Source organism: Antrostomus carolinensis, unplaced genomic scaffold (genome assembly GCF_000700745.2).
Source record: "Antrostomus carolinensis isolate BGI_N321 unplaced genomic scaffold, ASM70074v2 scaffold8516, whole genome shotgun sequence".
Taxonomy (NCBI): domain Eukaryota; kingdom Metazoa; phylum Chordata; class Aves; order Caprimulgiformes; family Caprimulgidae; genus Antrostomus; species Antrostomus carolinensis.
This window is the reverse complement of record NW_010319758.1, coordinates 1603-29364: the sequence shown is the minus strand read 5'-3', so window position 1 is coordinate 29364 and position 27762 is coordinate 1603. Positions and strand designations below refer to the sequence as shown.

The 27762-nt window shown below is 40.5% G+C and overlaps 1 protein-coding gene across 3 annotated transcripts; it reads right to left on the bottom strand.

The window, feature by feature from the left end:
* On the bottom strand, positions 1-27762 carry PRKG2 (protein kinase cGMP-dependent 2). 3 transcript variants are annotated; one of them, XM_010169368.1, is made up of 19 exons: positions 27690-27762; positions 27251-27626; positions 19950-20116; positions 18152-18265; positions 15165-15270; positions 13914-13977; positions 11732-11809; positions 10594-10688; positions 9716-9784; positions 8018-8116; positions 6950-7100; positions 5531-5667; positions 5281-5370; positions 4893-5034; positions 4022-4185; positions 3209-3331; positions 2236-2298; positions 1366-1432; positions 1-320 (listed from the first exon to the last, which is right to left on the bottom strand). In XM_010169368.1, exons 1-19 carry the CDS (start codon positions 27760-27762, stop codon positions 225-227), a joined length of 2274 nt encoding a protein of 757 aa, XP_010167670.1. In that variant the 3' UTR covers positions 1-224. The 3 variants fall into 3 exon arrangements, with proteins under 3 accessions (XP_010167670.1, XP_010167671.1, XP_010167669.1); XM_010169369.1 differs by having other exon boundaries at positions 7034-7100; XM_010169367.1 differs by having other exon boundaries at positions 27251-27762.

Genomic DNA, 27762 nt, shown 5'->3' with positions numbered 1-27762 from the left:
GGTTACACCTAGTGACTGAATACATGCCCTTGTTATAAAGAGAAGCGTGCAGATTTTGGTGCATTATTCAAACAAGCACTGGTTGCTGTACTGTCTTCGATCCTTCAAGAAACACTGTGTTTGTCACAAACCTTGTGTAGTTTGATTTTAAGCAAGAAACAGGAGAGCAGGTTTAGAACTGATGCCTATGAGTCTCTAATAAATGTCCTGGAAGAAAAAAAGTATCAGAAATCCTTGTCCCAGCCTGAAAGTTCATCTGGAGGGGTTCCCTCTTCAGGTGGGTAGCTGTCAAAGTAGCTGTAATCAGTCGGTCCAGACAACTAGGACATTAAAAACACAAACAAATGGTTGTTTCAGAAGATAACTTTTGAAAATACTCTCCATTTATTATGCATCATTTTTACTGCTACCAGTGGAGAAATGAAAGGCTAGCATGATATTGATAACTTCTTTCAATGGATGCAATTCCTTGTTCTTTAAAAGATAAAATCTCCAGTAATTAAATTGTACATAGAACAATGGCATCAGCCACCTCATACAAAAACACTCCTCAAATACTATCAAATCCTAGATTTCCTATAAAGTCAGTAAAAAAAAAGGGCCACACTGTGTACAATTTTGATTCAAATTTGTTTAAGACCAAATCTACACTCATGGGGGAGCTACTCAAAGCAGACTTCAGAATTATTTTTTGTTTCAAACTGAGTTCAAAGTGAGTTTCAAATTCTTTACCCTCAATCTGTTTTCATTTTAGGGCAAAGAGAAACGGGCCATTTAAAACAGGAAGCTTATTCAAGGATGTGCTGTAACTCAATAGCAAGAGAATACAGGAATTTGTACTCCACACAAATATAATGTGAACAGTGCATCTTAATAATAAGAGAATACAGGAATTTGTACTCCACACAAACATGTGAACAGTGCATCTTAATAAAGTAACCATTACTGAGGAAAATGTGGTTTTTCAGTATTCATTTCTGACCAAACACCATTTATTCTAGTAATGGTGAAAATCTAATGCAAAGTACACAGGCAGAATATAATATTTCCATTATTTAACTGAATTTAAGTTATGTACCACTTGCTGTCTCTTTCTTTCACTTGATTTTCACTAAAGATAGTGAGCTATAATAATTCAAACGTATCTTGGAAATTTTTTTCTTAAGAGTCATAGAATGGTTTGGGTTGGAAGGGACCTTAAAGCTCATCCAGTTCCAACCCCCCTGCCAGCAGCAGGGACACCTTCCACTTGACCAGGTTGCTCAAAGCCTCATCCAACCTGGCCTCTTGCCACTGGTTGTTTCTTTGTAGTCAAGCGCCTTTATATTAGTAAAGCATTATCATATTGAAAGCCAAAGCCAATACCTCTCTTTTTAAAGGTGATGTTAATTTCCTCACTTTCAGACCATCCCAGTTAAAACCATGCAACCACCTGATTAAAAAGAAATGAGACAGACAGGAAGAAACCAAGAGAGAAAGACAGAGATTGTTTTCTGTCATTATTCTGTTAACAGCTGAAAATCACGTGAAAAAGGGCTATAAGATGTTTTTTTCATGACAACTTCTGTCCATGTGACAACACGGTTGTTAGAAGAAGGAAACTTGTAGCAGGGGGAGCTTTGCCTATATAGAAGTGCCAAAGTGACAGGCAGGTTAATATACACATAAGCACAGCCATGCAAAGACATATGTGTCCCCTTGGAATTCTACCCTTTTTCAACAGCATGGAGAAGAGGGAGACAAGCAGAAAAGTCAAAGCACTTCTTTTCCCAAGCACAAACTGCAGGGCTTAGAAACAAGTCAGATAAAAAGAAAAAGCAGGAAGTGTTTAATCCACAGAGGACTTTCCTCATTAGAAGGAAGAGGACAAAAACCTAATGTTGCTTTGGAGCTCTGAACTACCATTCTTAAAAAGCCACTTTTTAAGAAGATTTTTTGTTTAAGGGTCAAGAGGTCTGAAAGGCAGATGCTGAACTGCCATTGATTTATCTGAGAACTGAATTAAACTCCTATCTCAGCAACCTTGCGACAAACCCAGCAAACAACAAGAAGTTTCTAGATAATCACGCCCAGGATTTATGTTTATATCATTGCTTGCTGTAGTCACAAATATACTTGATATGCAATCTGCCTGGAAGTGCCTGGAGCTTTATGGGTTTACTGGACTGGGTTCTAAAATATTACAAGTATTTTCAAATTAAAAAAAAACCCAGATTTTCTTCTTGAAGCACTTACCTGTGCTTCTTGATGTCATTAATTCCATTCCTCAGATTGCCTAATCTTTCTGTAGGGTTTTGCCTTAAAAAAAAAAAGAGAAAGAATAAGAATTTTAAAAATATTATTTTTTTAAAAGAGCATTTATAGGTCCTAACAGTTACACAGGGATGGAGCTTGCACACAACATGTGGTCTCATAAGGAGACATAATGACATGTTGCTCACTGCTCCTTTCTTGTGAGGAGGAAGACACTTTCCAGGAAGCTGAAACAGTGTCACTCTGCTTTGAGAAGCAACAGATGGAAATCAATTGGTTGAATTTTAGTTGCACACCTTTTTTTTTTTTTCTCCTTGACCACCAGGTCTTGTAATGAGTTACAAAAGGAGGCAGAGCAAAATTTGCAGCTATAAAGATCCTTTCAATCCTGCTGCACAAACATGGTGCGTACTGTTCCTAGTGCCATGGATGAAACCCCACTGGGGCTGGGAGTTTGAAGTCAGCAGTGTCACCAGCTGCAGGCTGTGCATGCCACTATGCTCTAATGCTTCTGCCTTTGAAATACCACTTTTTTGCATATTTTCAAGTGAGTTCAAGTCAGTCTTTAAGTGCCCTATGCTTTCTGTAGGAGCTATATGCCTAAGTAATTTTGAAAGTCTTTTTTTTTTAAAACACTGCACTTGATAATAAAATGAAATTATTTAGCTCTTTCTTCAGCCCACACTTATTAAGTTTTCCATAAGATGTGTTTCAGAAAAAGATCACAGCTACAGGGAAAGCCCAGAGTCTGCATTTGTTGACAGCACCTCTGCAGATTAGAAGGTGTGACACACACTTGGAGGCATGCATGTGTACTGAATATAATCAGAATAGACTGTGCTAGGCATAACAATTTTAAATTAAGCAACTTGATCAAGAATTCAACACTCCAGTCTGGATCTTAAATGGCTCATTCTATCTACACTCAGGCTCTGCCACAAAATGCCCCTCCTACCTGCAGAGTCTGCGGATCAAATCCTCAGGTCGCCTTGTTATTATTTTAGGAAAATCCAGCTTTTCAATGCCTTTGAGAATCGAATTATATGTCATCATTTGATCAGCCCCAGAGAATGGTGGACTAGAAGAAGAAAGCAACACTGACAAATTGAATGGCTGGCAAGAGCAGATGTGGCCATTTCTCATCAAAGCAAATATTTGAGAATATGGAAAAAAATCCCCCTTTCCTAGTTATAAAACGTTCAGCCTGTTTAAGATATTAGAAAGGTCTGAAGCTGAGAAGCTGCCTGGGGGTACCAGGGAAAATGCATGATCATATGTGTCCCTCTAAGCTAGCTCTGCCTCCAGCCTAACTCAGAGAAGCTTCCATGTTGTACTAATACTGAGCATTCACAAAGAATTGTCACGGAAGTGTGCATGGTGGCAAAGAACAAGCCCTGCTTACAGTTCACCCACCCCACTGTACCCCGTCACCCACTAAAGGGGAAAAGAACAGTCTGTTATCAGCTGTTCCTCCCAGGAAACATCATCATCAGTTAAAGGAGCTCTACAACAGCCCTGTAGAGACAGTGTCTGGCCCTTTCCTTGGATGGATCAACCAGAACTGAGAATGTCTCCCATACTTTGTCCGTGGTATTTCTGAAGTGATGGAAGATAAGACATGCATAAGAGGTAAAAAGAAGTATCATTTTGCAAGTCACTCCGGTTTACTGATGGAAAAAAACCTAAACTGTTTATTTTAAAAATAACCTTGAAAATGTTTCTAAAAGCAAACAAACAAGATAAGAACTTGGGAGTAGGAGGCACTTACCTGCCAGTAAGGAGTTCATATACAAGAATGCCAAGGGACCAAAAATCCACACTGAAGTCATGGCCTTTACTCAGAATGACTTCAGGGGCAACATACTCAGGGGTTCCACAAAATGTCCAGGTTTTCTGCCCTGATCCGATCTTCTTTGCAAATCCAAAATCAACCTGATCAAAATCAACATATGCTGCATAATACACAGGTGCTTTGCACTGGGAAGCCTTAAGGTCTTAATTGCTTCCTCACCTCCTGCAAAGATCTGAGTTGCCAGTTTACAGCAAAGAGAAAGAAGCAATTCCACTGGATTACTGAATGTTACAGAACAGACCCATTTATTCTCACAACTAATTTCCTGAATTATTTTCCTTTTGGATAGAACAACCCATGCTTTTCCTTGAGGACATGAGATTTATAGTCCATGGAAAATGGTGGGCTGTTCATTGTCCTCAGAGTGGATGTTTCAAGTCCTGAACTGTATTCTCTTTGCACTTTTCATGGTCACAGTCAAGTAAGGCAGAAACTCTTTACTGTATTCTGTCTCTACAGAGATAACGTAGAAGCTATGCTTGCTTGAGGCTGGATAGGGAGGTAAATCTGCACCTGGGAAATGTGGTACCTGCCTTTACATTAAGATTAGTTGCTGGGAGAAATTATTTTTGCTGTTTATGCTCTGGTAAGAGTTCTCAGAGGCTGTAAATCCCGACTTTGTCTGTGGCTTGCAATGGCTTTGCTTCTTACTGTGCAAGAAGTAGCCTGCCCTCTTTCCTATTGAAGGGTGATTAAAATCTGGGATCTATAATTACATGCTGTCTATTCACAACCTCCCTGGGATACAGGCACAAAAGCATAACATTACAAAAGGATTGCATCTTACCAGTTTTATATATCCTTCAGCATCCAAAATTAAGTTTTCTGGCTTCAGGTCTCTATAGATAATTCCTATGTGATGTAGATAGTCAAAAGCCTCTGTCACACATCCAACACAGAACTTGGTAGTGGCTTCATCAAAGCTGCCTCTGAAACAAAAAATTTTCACTGTCCTTGCAGCCAATTGACTTCTAAAAATGCCTTGCTCATTAACAACATATAACACTCAGAATATTAACAGCTTTTTTGCACTGACGTTCAGAACATCACTCACGTGGCTGAAAATTGAACCAAACATCTTTTCATCAGACAGCCCTTGAACAGAGGACTGACTTAGCAGACATGGAGCTGACTGGTGATTTTAAAGGACAAGGTTCCACTTTGTTTGCTGTTACCTGTCTCTCAGTAAGCTCCACAATTCCCCTCCAAGGCAAGCTTCCAGTAGCATGTATACATACTTACTATCTTTGAATGTGCGATATAGTCTGTGGAGACAAATGAGAGGAATTTAGGAAAAGCAAAATATAATGAAAGATTTGCAATCTCTTTTCTCCAGAACACATATATGCCAAACCCCATTCTTAAAAATGCTGTCCAATGGGTCACCTGGGGGTCAACTTTCAAGGAACCTTATGATCAACTTACTTTACAATGAATGGAGAACATATCTGCTCGAGGATTTTCTTCTCAGAATAAATATGCTCTTGTTGTTTGGTGTCCACTACGTGTTTCTTCTTTATACACTTCATAGCAAAAACCACATTCTCATTTTTCACTTTAACCTGTGAATAAAAATGATGAGTACATGTGAGGGAAAGAAAGGATGTTTTACCAATCTGTTCTCAACAGGTACATTGATATCCATCTTTTCAACACAGCACAGGACTGAAATTGAAGACTGTAATGAGGGACAAATTCCAAATTTTCTGCAGAACTTTTCTATATGATTTAAAGTGAAGCATCAGATCTTTTTAGTGTCCCAGGCCCCACCTGTAAAATGAAATGTTCCTCGTGTTCATTTTATGTACACAAGATAGCAGCAGGCTGGATATTTTACAATGAGTTTATACCACAACAGGTCCTGATTTCAATTTTAGATTACTAAACACTAGCATAAAACAAAAGAACAAAAAGCAGAGGCAGTTTAATAAGAATGCTTATGAACAATTTTGCATTACATTGAAATATTATCCAATATGCAATAAAAAGACAGAAGTTAAAACAGGGCTTCCAGGAAAACAAGGAAGCAGCTATCAGTGCTCTACAGCTGGCTGAGAATTCCATTTTTAGCTTATTATTCAGGTGATGCTGTAGAATTTCCAAGCTGGCAGTCACCCAGAGTGGAATTTTTTTGTGAAGCATGAATTGGAATGAAACAATTGATGGTCTAACTGCTGTAAAGGATTATTGACTTCACTAAAAACACAGTCTCCTTTAATTTACCATTGCCTTCAGCAGCCTTACACAAGAAGCATTCACATTTTTTTCAGATGTTGGCCACTCAGCCAGAGGAGAGTGGAATTTAAGATTTGAGTCTAATGAGGCTCCTCGCATCCCAGAAACACAGCTGTTCATGCTACTGAATATGACTCAAAAGAGCCATTACAAATTGTTGGGAATTTCAAAGCCAACACAGCTCAGAGCTAGATCACATTGGTTACAGCTGCTGTGGGGCCTACCAAAGCCATTCTAACAACACAGACTATGGGATGCTGGAAATTGCTTCAGTTCCAGGCAGAATCTTGGAAAAAGGCCTGCAATTCAGGGAACACAGTGCAGGTAGGCACATCTGTGAACTGCACGTGCACAAACTGATGAATGTATGTCTAGTGACCAGGAAGATGCTTTTAACAGCAGGAGGTGAAGGCACACAAGAATGGATTTGTTTCTTTGAACATCGAAGTCACGAAAGTATTTTTGAACTATGCGCTGCTTTATATACAATTACCTCTGCCTGAGAGGCGCAAGCATGCAGAATATTAAAATCCTTCACATTTTTCAGCAGTTAAATCAACCATCTAAGACAAAAAAAACTATTTGAGTATGTTTAAAACAAACTCTTACAAGCTCAACCCTTCCGAACCCACCAACACCCAGAGTTGTGACAACTTCTAAATTCTGGAATGGGGAAGGAGGGAACTGGGCTACTTTCTCCTTCAGCTCTATCAGCTCCAAAGACACCTCTTTGGTCAACTGTCCACAGAAGGATCTTCCTCTGCATTAAGAAAATTAACATAGGTTAGTGCTTTCCTTGCCAGCAACCTGTATCACAATACTCTAATACTCCTATTAAAAAAAAAAAAGCCTTCTAATTTCCTAACAGAATCTTAATTGTATTTTTTGCAGAAGCACTTTCTTTCTGGACATCCTACAAAGTAAATCAGAAGTGAAGTGCTACTGAAGTTCACTGAGTATAATCAACAGTATTTTTATCAAGAGCTGATCCATGGTGAATTTCCTAATTATGCAGTCAGCTGCAAAAATTTTGGCACTCCAAGCTGGAGAACCAATTTCTGAAGGACTGTGTACCAGTTCCAGTAGAATAATCAGAAATAAAAATGCAACTAGATTTCTAAGCAGAAGAAAAACATACTCTGCTAATCTTCCAATAGTGCTCAGGTTGAAATCAGAGGCAGATAAACTAAAAGCGTGGTCCACAGCTAAAAGCAAACTCTTTAATAGCACCAGTGCTACACTGAAACATTAAAAATAAACTGTTTCTTTTATGTCTGCTTATTTCTATTTGAAATGCCAATTAGTCTTTTGTACAGTAATACAGTTTCATTAACTCAACTCAGAGTTAAAGTGACCTTTAGGGGTTTTACCAGCGAAAGACTTTACCATCAGAATGCAAAAAATTATTTGAGCACACTTCTGCTTCTTTTCTGTGCTCAGTTTTCTTGGGATAGAGTGATAGGGGTGGAAGTCAGTATCCTGAGATTCTGTGTAATTTTTGCTTCTAAAAAAATTTCTTGGACTCCATAAGCATATCCAGATGGTTTTATTACAGTGAATGCTATCATTCCTAAGCTCCCATCTCCATCAGCTACCATCCAGGATTTTGTTTACATATCTATCACTCTTTTTTATGATTACCTGCTAAAGATGTGCCTAACAAATTATCTGACTTACTTCACATGTCGCTTTTCATCAGCCCGGGCCAGATTAGCCACATAACCTTCAAGGTAAGTTTGGAGCTCCTCGTAAGTTCCAACAGTTTGATTAAATGTCCTAAAACATGAATGAAACAGTATAAACTACCAAACATATAGTGGAAAGAGAAGGAAACCAGTATCTGTGCTGCTGTACCAAGACTTTACATTTTATGTTCACCGTGGCCAAAACAGCCACCTGCCATCACATCTCCCACAAGTCCTTCTCTATTCACAAACACCAAGTCTAGGAGGGCATCTTTTCTAGTTGGCTCACTGAGTACCTGTGACAAGAAATTATCTCCTACAGACTTCAAGAATTTCCAAGACCTGCTCATCACAGCAGGTCTTGGCAATTTCCAGTTGATGTTTGGGAGGTTGAAATCTTCCATAGGGACAAGGGCTACCGATCCAGAAATTTCTCTTAATTGCCTATAGAATAACTCATCAGTGCTTACATCCTGGCTGGCTGATTGGTAGTAGACACTGATTACAACATCTCCTTTGTTTTCCAACCCCCTGATCCTCACCCAGAGGCTCTCAACCACATCATCACTAACTCTAAGGGCTGTACAATCAAACCTCTCTCCCATGTATAATGTAACAGCTCCATCTTGCCTGCCCTGCCTCTCCCTCCTGAACAGCCTATAGCCCACCATCCCAGCACTCCAACTGTGGGGCTCATTCCACCACGTCTCACTAATACCAATGATATCGCAGCTCTGGGAGCTGACAGATGCTTCCAGTTCACCCTGTTTGTTTCTCATACTGCCTGCATTGGTGTACGAGCATTTCAGATGTGCTCCTGAGCCCTCCATGCTCCCAGGAGCAGTGTAAGTGGTCCCACTAGCACTCTGGAGATGCCATGCCAACCCTTACCTGCTGCTATCCTGTTGGTATCCCCTTCCCCTAGAACATACCACCTTTGGCATGCTTCTCTGCAACCTATTTAAAAAAGCTAAAGAAGAGAAAAGGAAAATGCATTCCCAGCCCAAGATGCCATTTCCTGGGTTGGGGTAGAATCTCAGCCCTCAGTAGGAGCCCTTTTGGGATTCAGCAAGGAAAAGGATGCTGGCTGTCCGCACTCCCAGTAAGCATCCTTACAGCTAGCTGTGAGAAATTCAAGTCTGCTGTTTCACTCTCCACTGGGAGCTTCCTCTCATATCTTCCATCTATTCCATTATTTTCCACTTTAGGAAGCGTGAAATTGGCCTCTACCTCACAAAACCATTTGGCTGCATGTCCCCCATGACAAAAGGACATCCCAAAACCAGGGACACACAGGGCCTTCACAAAATGAACAGCACTTAACAAATGTAAAACATCATCACAAGGAAGGACAAAAGGACATCCCAAAACCAGGGACACACGGGGCCTTTTGTGTTCCCTGAGCCAACGAATAGCACTTAACAAATGTAAAACATCAACACCAGAAGGAAGGAAAGAAAATAATTCTGAATTACTCTTAAGCTTCTGTGCTTTTGCACCTTCCATCAGCTTCTCTTCACTGGGTCTTTGTCTATAGCATAGGCACAGCTCAGTATTTCGAAAGCAAAACCACTTGTTCTGTCTGCATTTAAGAAAACATTGCGATTGTGCCTACAGCGAAGCCACATCTTACTGCTGACCTACTGAAACAGGATGCAAATCTTTCATTAAACTGCAGCATGATACTTACTCTCTGTCTATAACGAGGCACTCCACGTTGTATTCATCTGCAATAACGTTTGCTGATCTGACGTCATCACTAAGAATTGAAACAGATTAGAAGAATTCAGAAGTATATCAAAATCCTCAAGGTACCGCACACTGTACTCACAGAGGGTCACAGCTGCTATAGGTCAAACTCCTCAAAGGCCTCTGCAGCCTGTATCTGCATTAATATTGCTGAACCAAACACACAATTATAGCATTTTACTAGTCATTGTTATTGTCTAGCACAGTATTTTTTCCAGTTTCAATAGGGTTTGGATCATGACTTCCTTGAGCAACCTTCCAAGAAATTAGGATGAGAGGTAATTAGCATTATATGAGGATTTACTACTCATTTCTGAAATGATACTCAGATATAAAACATTGCAGAGACCAAACGATCCCTACTCAATCACCCACATAAATATGTGCCATATGAGCTACTTGGCTCACAGGTCACATCTTCTCTGCCCTCCTTTTCTCTGTTTCTTACTATCATGGGCACCAGCACAGAACCATCAGCTCAGTCCAGTAATGATGGAACTTATCCATGCTAGGAGTCATATAGAGCCTGGCACCAGCTTTCATCACAGCTTTTACTGAAATATAAACAAGAAGCAACAATGCAGAGAGGGCCAGAGTTTTATTTTTTCAGGGAAAACCAAAGGTAGATGACAGTGTATACTTTCAAATTCTCTCTGCAAGAACCAAAGCATTAAGACAAACTCAGCCATTGCCTTCATCTGCTGACTCTGCAATCAAAACAAGGATTATATTCAAAACAGCCATGAGTTGTATAATCCAACACACAGTGACAGGTCAAATAAAATACTATACACTGTGATTTAGACAATGGGAACTAACCTAATGAGCGCCTTTTCTCCAAAGTAATCTCCTTTATGTAGATTTTTAATCACCTGAGGCTGTGAGTGATCCGCAGTACTCTGGGTAACTATCACCTGGAAGGCACAGGAACAAAAATTTAGCAAGATAAGTTTGAAAGCATTGTATGGTTTCCCCTTCTTTTCTGTGTATTTCATAAATGTCTTAAATTCTGTAATGCTGCAAAAAGAGTTACAAATATATATAATTACTTCATCCTCTCAAAAATAAAAACCATCAAACGTTCCCTGACACCTCTCTGATCTTTGCTGAGAGATGGAAAAATGAATATATTAATTATTGCCTACACCCCTACAACATTTTTTCCTCATACCTTTTAAAACAGAGCAAAATAAATTGCATTTTAATAAAAAACTGAAAAATATTTCGGTTTCCACAGTGGGCAGGCATCATCAGAGCTTTTTGTCTCCTCAGGTAAACAGGCAGCCTCCAAAAACATTTCCTCCCTCATGACATTCTGTTTCCACAGTAGCACACAATCTGCTGATGCCCACAGCCATTAGCAAAAAACCAAACCAGAATATGTCCAGATACAGACACATTTTGGAAACCTGAAACCCTACTGGAAGTTTATTGACAAAATTTCTCCTGATTTGATTCTTTAGAGTGCCGTGTCAACCTCCAATGTGACAGCTGATGGAAAAAGGCTGCTGCCTTACTCCTCTGGGAATAACAAATGAAAGGAATAGACCCTGAGTCGCCTAGAAAGGCCATTCCCCATTAAACCCAGGACTCCATTATTTCTTAGATATTTCCCAACTCTATGTTTTGCCCATCAGATACTGAAACATCCAGGAGAAGACATAGGATCAAATCTCATTTACAAAACATTGACTTTACATCTTTGCTACAGCATCAAGAGGCTTCACGGAAACACTTTAATTACATTGTAATTAGAACAGTACAACACGGGTTCATTGTGAATGAAAATTATGCTCCCTGAAACTCTGAAATGTTGCTCCAGGCTTTTATCACAACTTTACAGCATCCTCAAAAACTCTCTGCGCAGATTTTACTGAAGACCACACCTCTCAGGGTAGCTTCTGAAATACAGGTGTTTGCATATGTTACTCTATAAGTTAGGTTTATTATCTCTTACCTTTCCTTTTGCTATTATAAAGAAGGTATTTCCTTCTTCTCCTTCCCGAATAATATAATCTCCCTTGTCATAGTACTCCTGTGGGGGGGGAAGAGAGAGTCAATATTGTCCAATATATCATCAGCCTCTTTGAAAATTCTGATTACTCTGCAAATTTCTTAATACATCTGGATGTTCCAGTGATGTTTAACTTCCTAATCTCCTGCATATATTGCATCCCATAATAATATGTAAGCATTCCACTATATAACGCATGGTGGCCAACCTGTAACATATCTTAATGCAGCAGCACGTTCTTTGTTTAAAAAAATATTAACACTGGTATCATCCTTATGAAGCTGGGGAAAAACAGGAAAAAAAAAATAGCAAAAGCTGTTAACAGAGTTCTAAATCAAAACTCCATTTCCAAAAGGAATTTTGGGCTTGACTCCTCAGTGGGAATGCTGAAATCATCTCCTGCAAGCTAATAAAGCACCCACTTTTTTGTCTCTGCTAAGAAACCCTGCCTTCATTACCTAACTGTTTAACTTTCAATCAAGCATTTTTTCCATGTTCACTTTCAGCTTCGTGATCTGTTCCTCGTAAACAACCACCTCATTTTCTTCTCCTCCAAGTGTTTCCTAAAAGAAACTCACCAAGAATCCCACAAAAAACCCCATGTCAGTGCCTAGGATACTGCTGTGCTAAGGCTATTTGTCATCTCACAGAATCAACACTGTGGTGCTGTGGCCATGCATCACTCTATCCATGATTCTATGATAGAACAAGGGGTTTAAACTGGAAGAGGGAAGATTTAGATGAGATCTGAGGAAGAAATTATTTCCTGTGAGGGTGGTGAGACACTGGCCCAGGTTGCCCAGAGGAGCTCTGGCTGCCCCCTCCCTGGAAGTGCTCAAGGCCAGGCTGGATGAGGCTTTGAGCAACCTGGTCTAGTGGAAGGTGTCCCTGCTGATGGCAGGGGGGTTGGAACTGGATGATCTTTAAGGTCCCTTCCAACCCAAACCATTCTATGATTCTGTGATTCTATCTGCCTCCTCCAACTTGTTGGGACCAAGGCTCTTAGTTTTCTGAATAATTTTTGTTCTCCATCTGCTGAACTGTTCCAAGACTGGGGTTCATACAGACTCTCCCCTAGAAAAAAAAGGCATTAATACTTACCAGTGCTCTGGGAAAACATCACAGCTATGACTACATATCAAGCCTTTATCTCCAAAGGCTGCTGGCAAATACAGCCCCAAGACACATAAGTACTTGGCTGGTTTCCTATGTTGAAGTCCCAAGGCCTTTTTCCCCTTATATTTTGCAGTGTAAGTGGTCCAAGGCATATGAAATTATTACATATGCACGTTGTAAACAGGTAAAGCATGATTACCAAAGGAGTCAGAGACCTGGACAGCAACCTTGTGCTTAATAAAGGCTAGATTATACATCCTCTTATTTACTTGCTTAACTCCTCCCATGCCAAAGATATAACTTACTTTTATGCCACTAAATGTTATTATTTGCTGCCAACCTCTGACCACTCCAAAAACCTGTCATATTAAAAAAATCTTTGTTGTTTTTTGTTTTTGTGTCCTAGTTTCAGCTGGGATAAAGTTAATTTTCTTTCTAGTAGCTGGTATAATGCTGTGTTTTGTATTTAGTATGACAATAATGTTGATAACAAGCTGATGTTTTAGTTGTTGCTAAGTAGTGCTTACACTAAGTCAAGGACTTTTCAGCTTCCCATGCTCAGCCAGTGAGGAGGTGCATAAGAAGCTGGGAGGGAGCACGGCCAGCACAGCTGACCCATACTGGCCAAAGGGACAGTCCATGCCATAGGATGTCAGGCTCAGTATATAAACCAGAGGGAGCTGGCTGGGGAGGGGGTGACCACTGCTCGGGGACGGGCTGGGCACCGGGTCAGCAGGTGGTGAGCAATTGCACTGTGCATCACTGGCTTTGTATATTCAATTTTTTTGTCTTCTTCCTTTGCTGTCCTATTCAATTGTCTTTATCTCAACCTATGAGTTTTACTTATTTTTAGATTCTCCTCCCCATCCCACTGCGGGGGGAGGAGTGAGCAAGCGGCTTTGTGGTGCTTAGTTGCCACTTGGGGTTAAACCATGACATATGTTTTTACTTATTTATTCTTTTTGAAAGTTTACTGAATACTATTTAGAAAAACTTAACAGTATCTTACCACTTCCAGGCAGTCCATGATCTTGGTTAATTTATCTTCAGGTAAGTTTTTCAGCAGGGACACGCTTCCAGAAGACAGAAAAGCAAACAAAAAAAAACCCCCAAAAGTAGTTATCATTAGCACTTTTTTCATGATCTCTTGTCATCTATACAATTTGTACAACCACATTTTATAACCAGCTAAACTGGTGGTGCTATACAAAACACATAACATACAACTAAATCTGAATTTGCAAAGTTCAAGCATTCTCGTCTTGTTTTTTAGATAAACAGAATTTGCACAACTTAGAAATGTGGGAAACAGTCAGTTTGTAAATCTACTTTTTATTTCAGTAGGGGACAAAACTCACATGGACTAATTCAGTCATACAGAATCCATTCATTGCAAACCCAAGACACTCTAGTAATTTAATAATATATTTTCAAGTGCACTGCAGAGACTGTAAAAGGTAAAAACTTCACTACTGCTAGGACAACTGTTAAAAGAGAATCAAACTACAGTAATGACTTAGTGAACTTGAAAAAACTTCCCAGCCTGAGCACCCAGAGCTGTAAAACATAGGAAATCATAGAGCTCTCTAGCTACTCATGCTCAGCAAAGAAGTATTTATAGAAATCAAAGGTGGAGATGGATGGCCATCTCTATTTGAAGCCATAAGAGAATGGTCATTCTTTGTTAAAGAAAGAAAACATGAAATCAGTTCTTTTATGGTTTGGAAACTCTAATTTGACCTTCTTCCTATAGAAAAGCACCGTACAACTCTCAGTGCTCCCTGCAGGAGACAGAATAATTTTACTCTCTGCAGACTTCCTAGTAATTTATGTTGGAATTAGTTCATAAATTAAGAGAGACATGCAGTTCTAATATTCAAGTCTCCAAGGGATGAGCAATATTCCTTAATCTACTTCATTAGCAAATTAACTTCTAGTTAGAGGATTTATTTAACTCTATTTATTTAATACATTGTTTTAACTTCTAGCCATGTAACCTTCCTACACATCTGCTCCATTACTTAAAAGCATCCATGCTGTTTCCTAATGCAATACAGGAGAAAAACAATCAAAATGAGAAAAAGTATTTTGTGAATCCTAAAAAAAAAATTAAAAAATAATCAAGAGAGTTAAATATTCAGGTTTTTGAGGCCCCTTCCATTAAGAGCACGTCTTTCTCTCTCTCTTTAGAAGACAGGTGCAGTATTGTTGCACACCTTAGCCCAAACCAGTCTTAGAAATAGGAATTCATTATATTTACCTCCTAAGGAAGTTTCTGTATTGCTCTTGTCTTTTTTGTGCTGTCACTCTCATGATGTTTTGAAACACTTCTCTGTCCAATGCCCATGTTTTAACATTGGTGATTGCTTTAAGAAAACAAAAACCACCAACAAAATCAGCAATGTTTCTGAATGATTTGATGGAAGATATTACAATATCAGGTCATGGTACAAGACAGACTAGCTCTTTCAAAATGTCCAAGGCCAAATTTTAAAATATCCAGCACCAACTGCAACTAGACTTTTATAAGAATTCAGTTCCCACTTTAACGATGCTCACCAAAGTAAGGCAAAGATTTCCAAATGGTTCTTCCATGAGCACTTTCTACGAAACTCCACTGAATAACCTTGAAAACCAAGCCATTTACTACAAGCACCAATGGGGCTGAACGCTTGTGAACATTTACTCCAAATCATGGACAGTCATCACACTCAAAAGCTGCAATGTGATCTTCAAAGGAGCTGATTTGAAAGAAACAAAAACCTGTCTGAAGTTTTTCAAAATTTAGGAGGTAAATGTTGAATACTGTTGGCTTGGATCCATCTCTAATTGGGTCCGTGCAAACCTCGTGAAGTTCAACACGGCCAAGTGCAAGGTCCTGTACCTGGGTCAGGTCAGCCCCAAGCACAAATCCAGGCTGAGTGGAGAATGGATGGAGAGCAGCCCTGAGGAGAAGGACTTGGGGTGCTGGGGGATGAGAAGCTCAACATGAGCCGGCAACGTGCGCTTGCAGCCAAGAAGGCCAACCGTGTCAAGAGCAGCGTGGCCAGCAGGTCATTTAATAAAAATATTAATGGAGTAAGCACGCATAAGATCCAGCATCAAAGATGCAAACCACTAATTGGCCTGTGTACAATCATTAACACAACAGGACGCATTGTGCTTTTTATTTTTTAAGCAAAATATGGTGATTAGATTTAATTTAATATCTTCTTTTAAAAGATGCTACACCATATTCAGCAGTTTCCTTCTGTCATAAGAAGGAACAGAACTGTTTTCTCTGGGATAAAGGAAAGCTAGAGAAAAAAATAGAGCAATTGATTTCCTCAATTTATCATAAATTATTTATCATAGAATTATTTTGTCAGGAAAGAAGAATGCCAGGTTTAAAATGGTGCACAGTCATCGGTCTTTGTACTTAACCCTGACATACACATATGCTCTTTATATATGCTGCCATTTATCAAAATAGCTCAAAAATATTTTTGGATGCTGGAAGGGAGAACAAAGGTATTGCTTTGGTTTTGTTTTTCTCCTAAATAACATCTTTCAGTTTACTTTGCATGAAGAAAATACTGTAAGCATCCGAGCTACCGTGAATGCATTTCCTGTATCTTGCACCTTAACTAAATAAAGCTATTAGATAGCTAAAAAAAAAAAGCCTGTAATCTCAAAGATGAGACAGAGAAAGGGAAATTCAGAAACTTAGGATTAAATCATGTTGCCAGCTTCAAATACAGCTACTGCATGGAAAGATGCTGCTGGGTAGAAGCAGCCATTGAAATGTTGTCTGGCCAAAGTCCTTCCCTTGTCAGTTTTCAAAGTCTGCAGGTAAAGGGTGACACTAGATCCTGCATCAAGAGTTTTTTTACATGTATTTTTACTAGTCTGCTCAGTTATGGCATTGTAACAAGAAACACGGGAAACCTATTGGGGAGGGGTGGGTTTCTGCAGTGATTTTAAGTATTCAAACACACTTTCTTGTCCATAATTGGACAATTCTTGTCGTACCTCAAAACCAATTAATGTTAACAAAGGTCTAAAGCAGCATGACATCTTACTATGCAGAAACACTACTTTATAATGCTAATACTATACAGCAGGCAAAAAAGAAAAATAGGGAACATATTCAAGTAGAACAGTGTGCTAGTAAGAAAAATAATAACATTATTAATGCTGTTCTGTTTATCAAGCAGCAACAAAACCAGATTACATGTAATAACTTCCATCTGCACAGCCAGCAATGATTAAGTGCTTAAATTGGGTGCAGGAAGAAAGACTAGAAGCTTTTAAAGCTAAAAACTTCTTGTTTTATTCCATTTGCTCCTCTTTAAGTTAACATGAACTCTTTATACTTACTGGTGGGTCAAAGTTCCTGCAGATTTAGACAAGAACAGAAATTACACAAGTAATTTTTATGCAATGGTGGAAAAAATGATGAATTAAATCATATTTGGTCACTTACCAGTCTGTCACAGAATATGCATGGCAGGTTACAAAAAGAATCAAGGGGTACATAATGTATGATTATTCAGACTTATGCAGGAAGAAGGATATGTCTATCAGAGCCACTCTTAAGAACTCCATCCCAATCAGATGGTAAACACAAAGCAAGAGCCAGTATTTGCCTCAGGGAAGCAGCACGTCTCACCTAGAAGTTTAATCTCTCCCACTACCACATTTGAGATCCAATTCAAATCTTCTCCTGAGTGCCAGTCACATGCAGCAGGTGCAAATGGATCTTGGCAAGACTCAGTAACTTAATGACACAGAACTAAAAGAAATACAAAAGCAACTGATTCCTACATATTTTATTTCCTCTTGAATTTGGATTTATCTGCTCTATTAAAAATGCCATGGTTCTAATCTTTTCAAATGCACTGTAATTTCAGCCTCAGGGCTGCATTTAACACAAGATCATTGCTGCTACTAAATCATTCAACATTAAAACATCATCCTTCCTTAGCAGTTAGTCTGGTACAGATCTGGCTAACCAGCATACTTTGGAGATGCCTAATTGTTTATCAAAGGTCCTGCTAGAGATGGAATTATATGCATGGCAGAGTATTTTTAGAGTTCCCAAGCAGAAAGAACTCAAGGAAGGAAATGTGAACTTATTGTAGGTAATCAGGACACGCAGACATCTATTAAATGAAAACTACAGAGAAAATCTGGATATAACAGGGACCTCACAAAAGTACATAAGTTTTTATTTTGAACAATGTTGTTATAATAAACCTGAGGTACCTTTCACAGAAGCTGTCCGCGTGCAGTTGTATAAAATGGCTAGTTCACCAAATGCCGTCCACGCAGGTATTGAGGACAGTAGTTTATTCTGCTGAAAGACTTCCAGGCTGCCCTCTGTCAAAAATCATCAGCATAATAGGTATTAAAACTGAGCTCAACTGCAGAGAGTGAAAGGAAAACAAATCAATGTATTTCTGGCTTCACCACTCTCTGGAACACAGGAATGGGAGCAACAATGCAAACAGTGCTTTGAAACGCATGTACAAAGCAGTAGAGATAGGTTTTGATTTTTAAATGTGCTGCTAATCTACAAATCTGCTCTGGAAGGGAAGGAAAGCTGAGAAACTTTTCAACACTAAAAAAGCCATGGAAAAGGGCCATTCTAAATCCTGATGGGTTAAACCTTTGCTACAACAAAACAGTCAGTACTGGTTCAGATAGCCTAGTGTGGTGTAGACAAAGGAGTTTTAAAATCGTGATCACAGGAGAAATTACTCATGAGGTTTGTCTGTTCAGACAGGTGTATGTGTATATATGCACAGAATGCAAAGGAGAGGGCAGAAAAATTAGAAGTACATTAAATTTTCCTTTTAAGAAATTGTCCTTGAGCCTTATTCCAAACCTAACAAAAGTCAAAGAAGTCTGAATTCCTTCATAGGTTATCGCCCCCAAAAAAATCTTCCCTTAAACATGTTCTGAAAGTCTGGCCCTTTTCTCTCCAAGACACCCACTGACTCTTCACAGTCTAATGTGCCAGAAAAATTTCCAGATGCAGAACTTTTTCCTCAGATTTCACCTCTTTTTCAAAATGTTATCATTTTCTCTAGCAAGAATATTACTACCCCGTTACAAATCCTGCCTCCTCTTTCTCCCTGCGCCTCCTATGTTATCCTCACACAGCTATCATCAATTTTTCAAACTAACTCATCCACATGAAGCCAGAAGACAGAAGATGTGCTTTCCAACATGTACCAGTACGCTCCTGGCTTAAATATTCCTCCCTCAACTGAACATACTCCTTACAGTAATTAATTCCTTAATTCACATAAGCCTCTGGGCCTCCAGAATTGATGAAGTATGCAAATTAATCACAAATATTGGTATATTTTTTATGGTGAGATGATGAAAGAGACTATTGCCTCTAGAAGCAACTTTCAGGTGTTAAACTTGAGCTCCACTACAGCTGATCTGTAATCTGAGATTTGAGTCAGCACAGATGACTGCAGTGAGATAAATTCAGACCTGCTGGAATTATTTTAGGAAAGTTGTCTTATCCTAACGCTTGTTTTTTGTTTTGTTGTTGGGTCCCCCCCATGCCCCAAAAAAGTAGCTGTTTAAAAAAAAATTCTAAGCTTTGAGGACAGTAAACTCAGACCTCATCTCTCAGTTTCTCATTCACAGAAAAGTGGTATAAGCTCTCATGAATGTTGAAAAGTAAGTTTATGTCAGAAGTGGCTTCACCACTGAGCAGTTTTCTATATCTTTAATTATACCTGCTCTTCCTTTGGAGAAGAAAGGGTTGGCTACACCTACAGCAGAAAGGACTTGCTGGCCTCTAGGCTGTCAGAAATGAAAGAGGTAATGAAACAGCACTAAATCAAGGTTCAGGGATCTAAGGTGCTTTTTGTTGCTCTCAATTCGTTTCATAAAAGTCACAGGTGAAATCTGCATTGCCCTCAGCAGGGCCAGCATAAATTATTCAAAAGCACAAATATCATTATCGTGCTTTCCTGCGAAGACTTCTAAATTCCTTTCCTGTTTCCTGTACTTGTGTGTTGTATGAGTAAGCAGTACTTACCTTTCAGTACAAAAATGTGATTGCCTGGCTCTCCCTGTCTGATGATGTAGCTCCCTTGCTGGAAAGTCCTTACATACATACATTCCACCATATCTCGGATCTGGTGAGGCTCCAGTCTCTTCAAGAACTGATTTTTATTCAGGGCATCCGTGATGAGCTTCTTCTCACTGGTTTTGAACAAAAAACCCAAAGTTTAAAAGACCCACTATGGTTGGGGTATATAATTCACCAGGCATTCATTCCTCTCAAGATGTTTGCTCTGGTTTCTAACACTCACATGACTAGTACCACTGACAAATGTTACAATCTTTGCAATTAACATGCATCCCATTAGCTGCGCCACACTATGGCCTCTCTGCTCCTGCGTGACCCTTCCTGCAGAAAGCACCAGGTTAGGTGTAAAAAGGCTCAGAAAGTTTTACACTGTTTCTCACCATATTCTTTCTTCATTGCACAACTAAGGTGTGTAGCCTTGCTTATCTGAAGGAAAGAAATGCGAAAGGCATGTCTTCACACACTGCTGCCTGTACAGGAATGGCAACTTGTTATAAAATCAGATCCACTTTTCTAATGTTTTAATATTTTTTTTTCTCTAATACCCATGAAAAACAACACCAATGACAGTAATAAAGTTATAAAGTCAACACTGACGGTACTAAGACCTCAGCAAGAGTTTCTCCTTTGTGGTGTGGAAAGATGCAAGGAAAGAAAAGTAGGCAAAAGATGATTAACAGGTGCTGTTTTTTCTGAGGAGAATGTTAGAAAACATTGGTGGTGGGAAAAAAGTTGTGAATGAATGTGATTAAAAAAATGACTAAAGAGAACATCCCTTGCACCTGCAGAATACTATTGATTCTGTAGCATTCCCTGTTCACAGATACTAAGCAAATTTATGATCAGGACATGATCACAAGATCAGCTTGCAAAGTACCTGTTGAACATTGTCCCAGACCAGGAGAGGTGTGTGTGGAGCTGAAGGGTTAGTGCTGATCCCTCCCACCCTCCATCCACCTCCCTGCAAAACTCTTCCTACCTCTGCTGTGTCCACTTCCTTTGCACAGATGACAACAAATACCATAAACGGTCCTACCTGAGTAAAAATCCTATAGGAGTCTGCTCATGTGGGATGCCAAATATACTCTGTCTCCTTAAGAATGACCAGATATCAGAGAATCTTCCCAAAGCAGGCACTTTCCTCTACTGCTTTTAGTTATTTTTAGGGTGTAATCAGAAGTAAAAATATAACACAAGGGCTTTTGGATATAGGTATAGAGCCATTAACGCTGACCTCTTTGCTTTCTGAAATTCAACATTCAGAGAAATAAACTTCTATCACACTTTGGTGATGCTATAGCAAACTACAGAGGCAGACAACAGGCAGGTAAAGTAGGCACATCAGTGATCAAGGACTATCCTGTCTGGACCCTGAGGGCAGTAACAGGCCTTACCTTGGGACCACCACCCGTGCATCCTCTGCCCGTTGGCCTGCACGCTCTATTTAAGCTCAGGACTGGGCACCAGTTCTTGCCTGAGCTATGGTATAGAAATAATTTATTTTAGTTTTGTCTTCTGGATCAGCATTGGCCCAATATTCCAAGTATTTTGTTTCCATCTCTTGGTTAGAGCTTGCATCTGATTGATTTCTTCTTCTGTGGGACTCCTGGTAGACCCTGTTATCACCACCCTGCTCTGCCTACCCTGTCCAGACCTTGTGGGATGGTGCCCCGGTTAGTGAGGGCATTGTCTGTGCTGTAGTCACCCCTGGTTCACTGACTGTTATGGAGCAACCCTGTTCTTGCTGTTCTCTGAGACAGAGCCCCTGCATCATTTCCTGCAGTAGAAAACACATATAAATGAGTGAGTTGCAAAGACAAAAACAGTTCATTTGAGCTGCTGGTGGAAGAGACAGTGACTGGATTTTAAGAAGAATAAAATGTGGAAAAACCAACAGTGGATGTATCCACTAATAATGACCAACCAACCGAGACAAAGCTGTACATACTATGAGTTCTGATTGACTTGCCTATGTCCTGGGTCAAGGGTTTCCTATAAAGCACTGCCTTGAATCCATGCCAGAAATGAATGCAATTAAACAACTGCAGCACTGATGGAGCTTTTATGGACCTACTAAGTAGTTTTCCTTTACAAGATCAATTGTGCCTTAAGTCCCTGTGCTCCTAATATGCACGTGTAAGGAAGCTGCATAACAAAATAAACACCCTAATAGCTTTCTGAGGCATTTAAGGTCCACTCTTGCTTGTATTCATAAAACAATGTAAGGTTCTCATCAAAACTAGGTTATGTGGGAAAATCTCCTGAGGAAAATCCAGGAATGAACGACCAGTGAAGGCAAGTAAGTAGACTTACAAAGCTACTAGCCATATAATGACTGAAAATAAGCAACGGTAATGAGATGAAGCAAGACAAATAAAATCAAGTAGCTATGGTGAAGATTGTGTTTAGAAATAGAGATCATAACTTAGCTTCTGCTGAAAGCAACAGGGTTATTAGAATATAAGCTCTAACTTTGTTTTCTGCTAAAAACAACCTTGCTTATTTAATTCACCCCAGCCTGCATCATGCACACAATACCACAATAAAATACAGTAATGGCTCATAAACTGATACTTAAAATGAGCACTAAAGCTTCCAGAACTACAGGCGAGGAGACTCAGCTGTTTTCAGAAAGTGTAGGTGGCCGCAGAGTGAAGGACACAGGAGGATCATAACCAGGGCTCAGGCTCTTGAATCAGTTGCTTGCTCATTTCATGGACATCCAGCACAGTATCTAACCATTTCCTCTCCAATGGTTTTCTCAGCTTCTCCTATACCTGCCCCACTTTTGAGAACCACCACTGAAAGTAAATAAATATCCTGGAAATACCAAAAACATTTAATCCCATACTCGTACCAGTCACTGTCCTGATGAATCCTTCTGAAAGGCTAAAAAGGGGGTGCACAGCTCCACACAACTGTTCTGGTGTTAAGGTATCTCTTGGTCCCACCACTAGTAGGATTTTTCTCCACTGCCTGAGGACAGCTTTGCCATAGCATCCTTCTCCAGGCTTTGTTCCCCTCCCTGCTGTTAGCTCTGGTGGAAATGTTCCCCCTGCCCCTTTCAGTACGTTTCCAGGCAACCCCTAGAAATAGCACTTGACACTCTAAGAAGGGCTTTTTGTGAAAAGGATTGGGAATTTATTCCCATCATAAAACTGATGTCATCTTACATATACAAGGTTACAACATATAGTTTGCAGAGCAATGCTTTCTCTTAATACACCTTTCTGCTACTAGTGAGAGATTTTTGGATATCTGCTGGCATTGACTGGTAAAAGACATCAATGTCAAGCGTGGAGACAGTTCTTAAGCAACAAATAATGGCTAAAAACAACTGCATCATGATCCTGAACCCATAATGGGAAGGGACTTGATACAGGCAGCTTAAATGCTGGTGATGGTGATAGCATGCTCTGGAAGGACACAGGGAAATGGAGAACCAAGTCCTACAGATACTGGCACACCTAGATTCTTAACACTGCTTAATCTCTTTAATAAGAGATTAAAAAAATGTTCTGTTTGAGAGATCTGCTTTCACATACCATGTTCAAACTGTCAAATCTTCAGGCTTTAGTTAAAATTTTCAATGCTCCTCCTATTAAGGAAAAACTAATATTTTCAGAAACTGAGATGGATTTATCCAACTAGCTCAAGAGATGAAACATACACCTGAGAAAACAACCACTCACACAGGATAGATCAAGAACCACTGAAAGCTTCTTCATGCTGAGATACTCCAAACAAAAGTATGGCACTTAAAACCCTGCTAAGTGAACAGCATAAAACTGTGCCATTTGTTTTACAAGTGTTTCTAAAAGGGACTGGTAACACTCTGGCCGAAATGCAAATTCAAGAACACAGCATGGAGCTTCCCTTCCTTCCAAAATAGCTCCTTTCACAACTGGGTAGCAACACTGTGCAATTGTCTTCTGCAGCAGCGGGGCAGAAGTCCTCTCTCTGTGAAGAGGAGGCAGCTACTCATGCCAGCAACTCTAAGCGCTTCTATAGACACTGTTAGGCTAAAGGATCAGTATTTTTTAATTACAGTGGCCAGAGCTCTGCAGACAGTGAAGGTCAGACTTCATCCTTACATGCATGCCAACTCTCTGAATTTGACATACTACAGTATTTACAGCCCAGGCAAGGAAAACAAATGTCTGAACCTTCCAGCATTTGGTTGTCTCAATAGCAAGGACATGGTGGACAAGAAGCTCAACATGAGCCGGCAATGTGCGCTCACAGCCCAGAAGGCCAACCATATCCTGGGCGGCACCCAGGGCGGCGTGGGCAGCAGGTCAAGGGAGGGGATTCTGCCCCTCTGCTCTGCTCTGGTGAGACCCCACCTGCAGTGCTGCCTCCAGCTCTGGGGCCCCCAAAACAAGAGAGACATGACCTGTTAGAACATGTCCAGTGGAGACCACAAGGATGATCCGAGGGTTGGAGCATCTCTCTTGTGAGGACAGGCCGAGAGAGTTGGGGCTGTTCAGCCTGGAGAAGAGAAGGCTCCAGGGAGACCTTCTAGGGGCCTCCCAGTACCTGAAGGAGGCCTACAAGAAAGCTGGGGAAGGACTTTTGACAAGGGCAGGGAGTGACAGAACAAGGGGAAATGGCTTCAAACTGGACGAGGGGAGATTTAGATGAGATGTGAGGAAGAAATTCTTTCCTGTGAGCGTGATTAGACACTGGCCCAGGTTGCCCAGAGAAGCTGTGGCTGCCCCCTCCCTGGAAGTGTTGAAGGCCAGGTTGGATGAGGCTTTGAGCAACCTGCTCTAGTGGAAGGTGTCCCTGCTGATGGCAGGGGGGTTGGAACTGGATGAGCTTTGAGGTCCCTTCCAACCCAAACCAGTCTGTGATTCTATGATTAAACAAGTGCATACGTATCTCAGGCTTATCTAACTGAGAGACACAGTAGTGCTATGTCTAAAACAGTTTTGTGGTGTTTTCACAACTGTTTGCTTCCAAAGTAGATCAAATTATTGCTTGGTGACTACCACATCAAAAGATCTATCTGCTCCCATCCCAGGAGCCTCAGCAAGATCTTTCACTACTACTTGATTTGCTGGAGCAAGCATGAATTCTTCCCTCTGTGACTATAATGTGTGTTGGTTTATAAAATACATTTTCTATAAGGGTAATTTAAAAAAGCATTCTGTTCAGTTCTGAGTTGTCACAGAGCAGCATCTCAGGTTAACCTGGCTGTGGCAGGAAAAAAATGTTAACTTGCAAATTACAAACACTTTGGATATGATCTTCAAGATTTTTAAAAATTGATTATGCCACAGGAACTGAGGTTTCATTAGCATCTTGCACATATATTAACTCAAGTCACCCGTATTTGCTGTACTGTAGCCCAAGATGTCTAGTCTTTCAAAGCCTCAGATATTCGAACAAACCCACTTTGCTCACTGCAAAGCAGATGACAAGTACCCATTAATAAAACAGATTAAAGTTTCAGAACCTCAGCCAGAGGTTCAAAGACATGAATCCTTGGAGATGGTCTAAACTCCACATAAATTCAAAACTAGTCTGACGTGTCTTTTACATGATTACTTAGGCTAAAAAGAACATTAATACAAAGCACTGCTAAAAAAAACCACAACAAAGAAACCCACTTGCTGTAACGCCAATAATACAAGACCATCCTCTGCTATTTAATTGCCTTCCCGACTACCAGACCGCGCTCTTGGACCCACAAGTAAAACACAGGAAGATTGAACTTCATTTCCTACCAAGAGCTAAAGCTGGAAAGTGGTTAATTGCAGAAAATTGAGTTTAAAAACACTGCATAAAATATGAAGTTGAAGATAAGTTTAATATTCTAAGAAAAATAATTTTTAAGGTCTGGAATGATCAGGATACCTTAGAAATCACTTTTTCTTAATTTAAGCCCCTCTGATGACTTATTAATCAAGAGCTCAACTGTAAGATGATGGGAGAATGGAATGATTTGGGTTCTAAGGGAGCTTAAAAGATCATCTAATAGAATGCCCCAGTCATGGGCAGGGACATCTTTCATTACTAGATCAGGTTGCTCAAAGCCTCATCCATCCTGGCCTTAAACACTTCCAGGGAGGAGCAGCCACAGCTTCTCTGGGCAACCTGGGCCAGTGTCTGACCACCCTCATGGTAAGAAGCTTCTTCCTTATATCCAATCTAACCTACCCTCTTTCAGTTTAAAACTGTTGCCACTGGTCCTGTCACTACAGGCCTTTGTAAAAAATCCTTCTGTCTTTCTTATAAGCCACCCTTATATATTGAAAGGCTGCAATAAGGTCTCGCTGGAGCCTTCTCTTCTCCAGGCTGAACAGCCCCAACTCTCTCAGCCTGTCCTCACAGCAGATCTGTTCCATCCCTCTGATCATTTTTGTGGCCTCCTCTGGACTCACTCCAGTAGGTCCATGTCCTTCTTATGTTGGGGGCTCCAAAACTGGACGGAGCACTCCAGGTGAGGTCTCACCAGAGCAGAGTAGAGAGGCAGAATCACCTCTCTTGATCTGCTGGCCACACTGCTTTTGATGCAGCCCAGGATGCATTTGGCCTTCTGGGCTGCAGCTGTGTATTGGTGGCTCATGTCCAGCTTTTCATCCACTACTACTCCCACGTACTTTTCCTCAGGGCTGCTTTCCAGCACATCATCCCCCAGCCTGTATCGATAACAAGGACTGTCCCTGCACTTGGCCTTGTTGAACCTCACGAGGTTCACCTCAGCCCACTTCTCCAGCCTGCCCAGGTCCCTCTGGATGGCAGATCGAGCTGAAACTGGGCTGACAAACTTTGTACACAGCTGTGTACAGTATCAAGTGTCCATGCTGCATTTGGGAGAGCTGACCTGCTCCTTCCCAAGCTATCCATGCTACAGGAATAAGAATCTGAAATCATGTGAAGGCATCCAGCCTTCTGCTCAGAGTACAGCTTAAGCTGCAAGCACCAGGCAAACCTAGACCTGAGAAAAGGCTTAGTTTCTGCTTAGCTGGCAGTAAAAATAAATCCCAAAGAGACTACGAGACTCTCCTCAACTAAAACACAGAGGCTACTCACCACTCTTCATCTAAAGTCTGTGGGACACAAATGATTCTTGGTTAAAGCTACACACAAACTCAACCAGCATCTACCTATCACAGTGACAAAGCCTATATAAAAAAGATGGATACTTTAATTTTGATTTACCATGAGGAAACTATATGATTGTGACAAAAGTAATATCATTGTAACACAAGCACATAATCCCCCTGACATTAGCTCACCTGGAATCCTTTCGGACTCTTGCTTTTTCAAAGGAAAACATAGCTTGCTTGTTCACATCATACAGCTGTGTTGTGGGCTCTGCAGATACACCTTCCTTGGCTCCTCTCCTCCTATTAGCAGAGACTTGAGTCCTCGAAGCCACTTTAGATGGAGAAGGCTGAAGAGAGTGCTCACCCTGAGTGCTAACAACATCCTGCAGCTTGTTCAGCTGTATACACTTGTTCTGAAGTTCCTTGGTGAGTTCTGCTATGACCTTATTCTGCACGGCCAGTTGTTCCTGAAGCTCAGCGACACGACTCTGACCCTCTTGCAACTCTTGGTCTTTTCTTTTCAGCTCCTTTTCCAGCTCAAGCACCCTGCTGCAAAGAACATCAGCTTGCCCACTGATCACATTGATGCCTACACCTGCGTCCTTCAAAAACTTACGGTTGCCAGCACAGCCAATAGAGAGATTTGCTACAGGTCTATCCGGCCGCCTCAGATACTTGGGTTTCACTGATCCGTTCCCCAT

Coding starts and splice junctions, on each gene's coding strand:
- PRKG2 (XM_010169367.1), bottom strand. CDS start 27,762: ATGGGGAACGGATCAGTGAAACCCAAGTATCTGAGGCGGCCGGATAGA. Junction 9,785..10,593: donor GGAGAAAAGGCGCTCATTAG/GTTAGTTCCCAT, acceptor TTCAATTCTTAG/TGATGACGTCAGATCAGCAA. Junction 1,433..2,235: donor AATGACATCAAGAAGCACAG/GTAAGTGCTTCA, acceptor CTTTTTAATCAG/GTGGTTGCATGGTTTTAACT.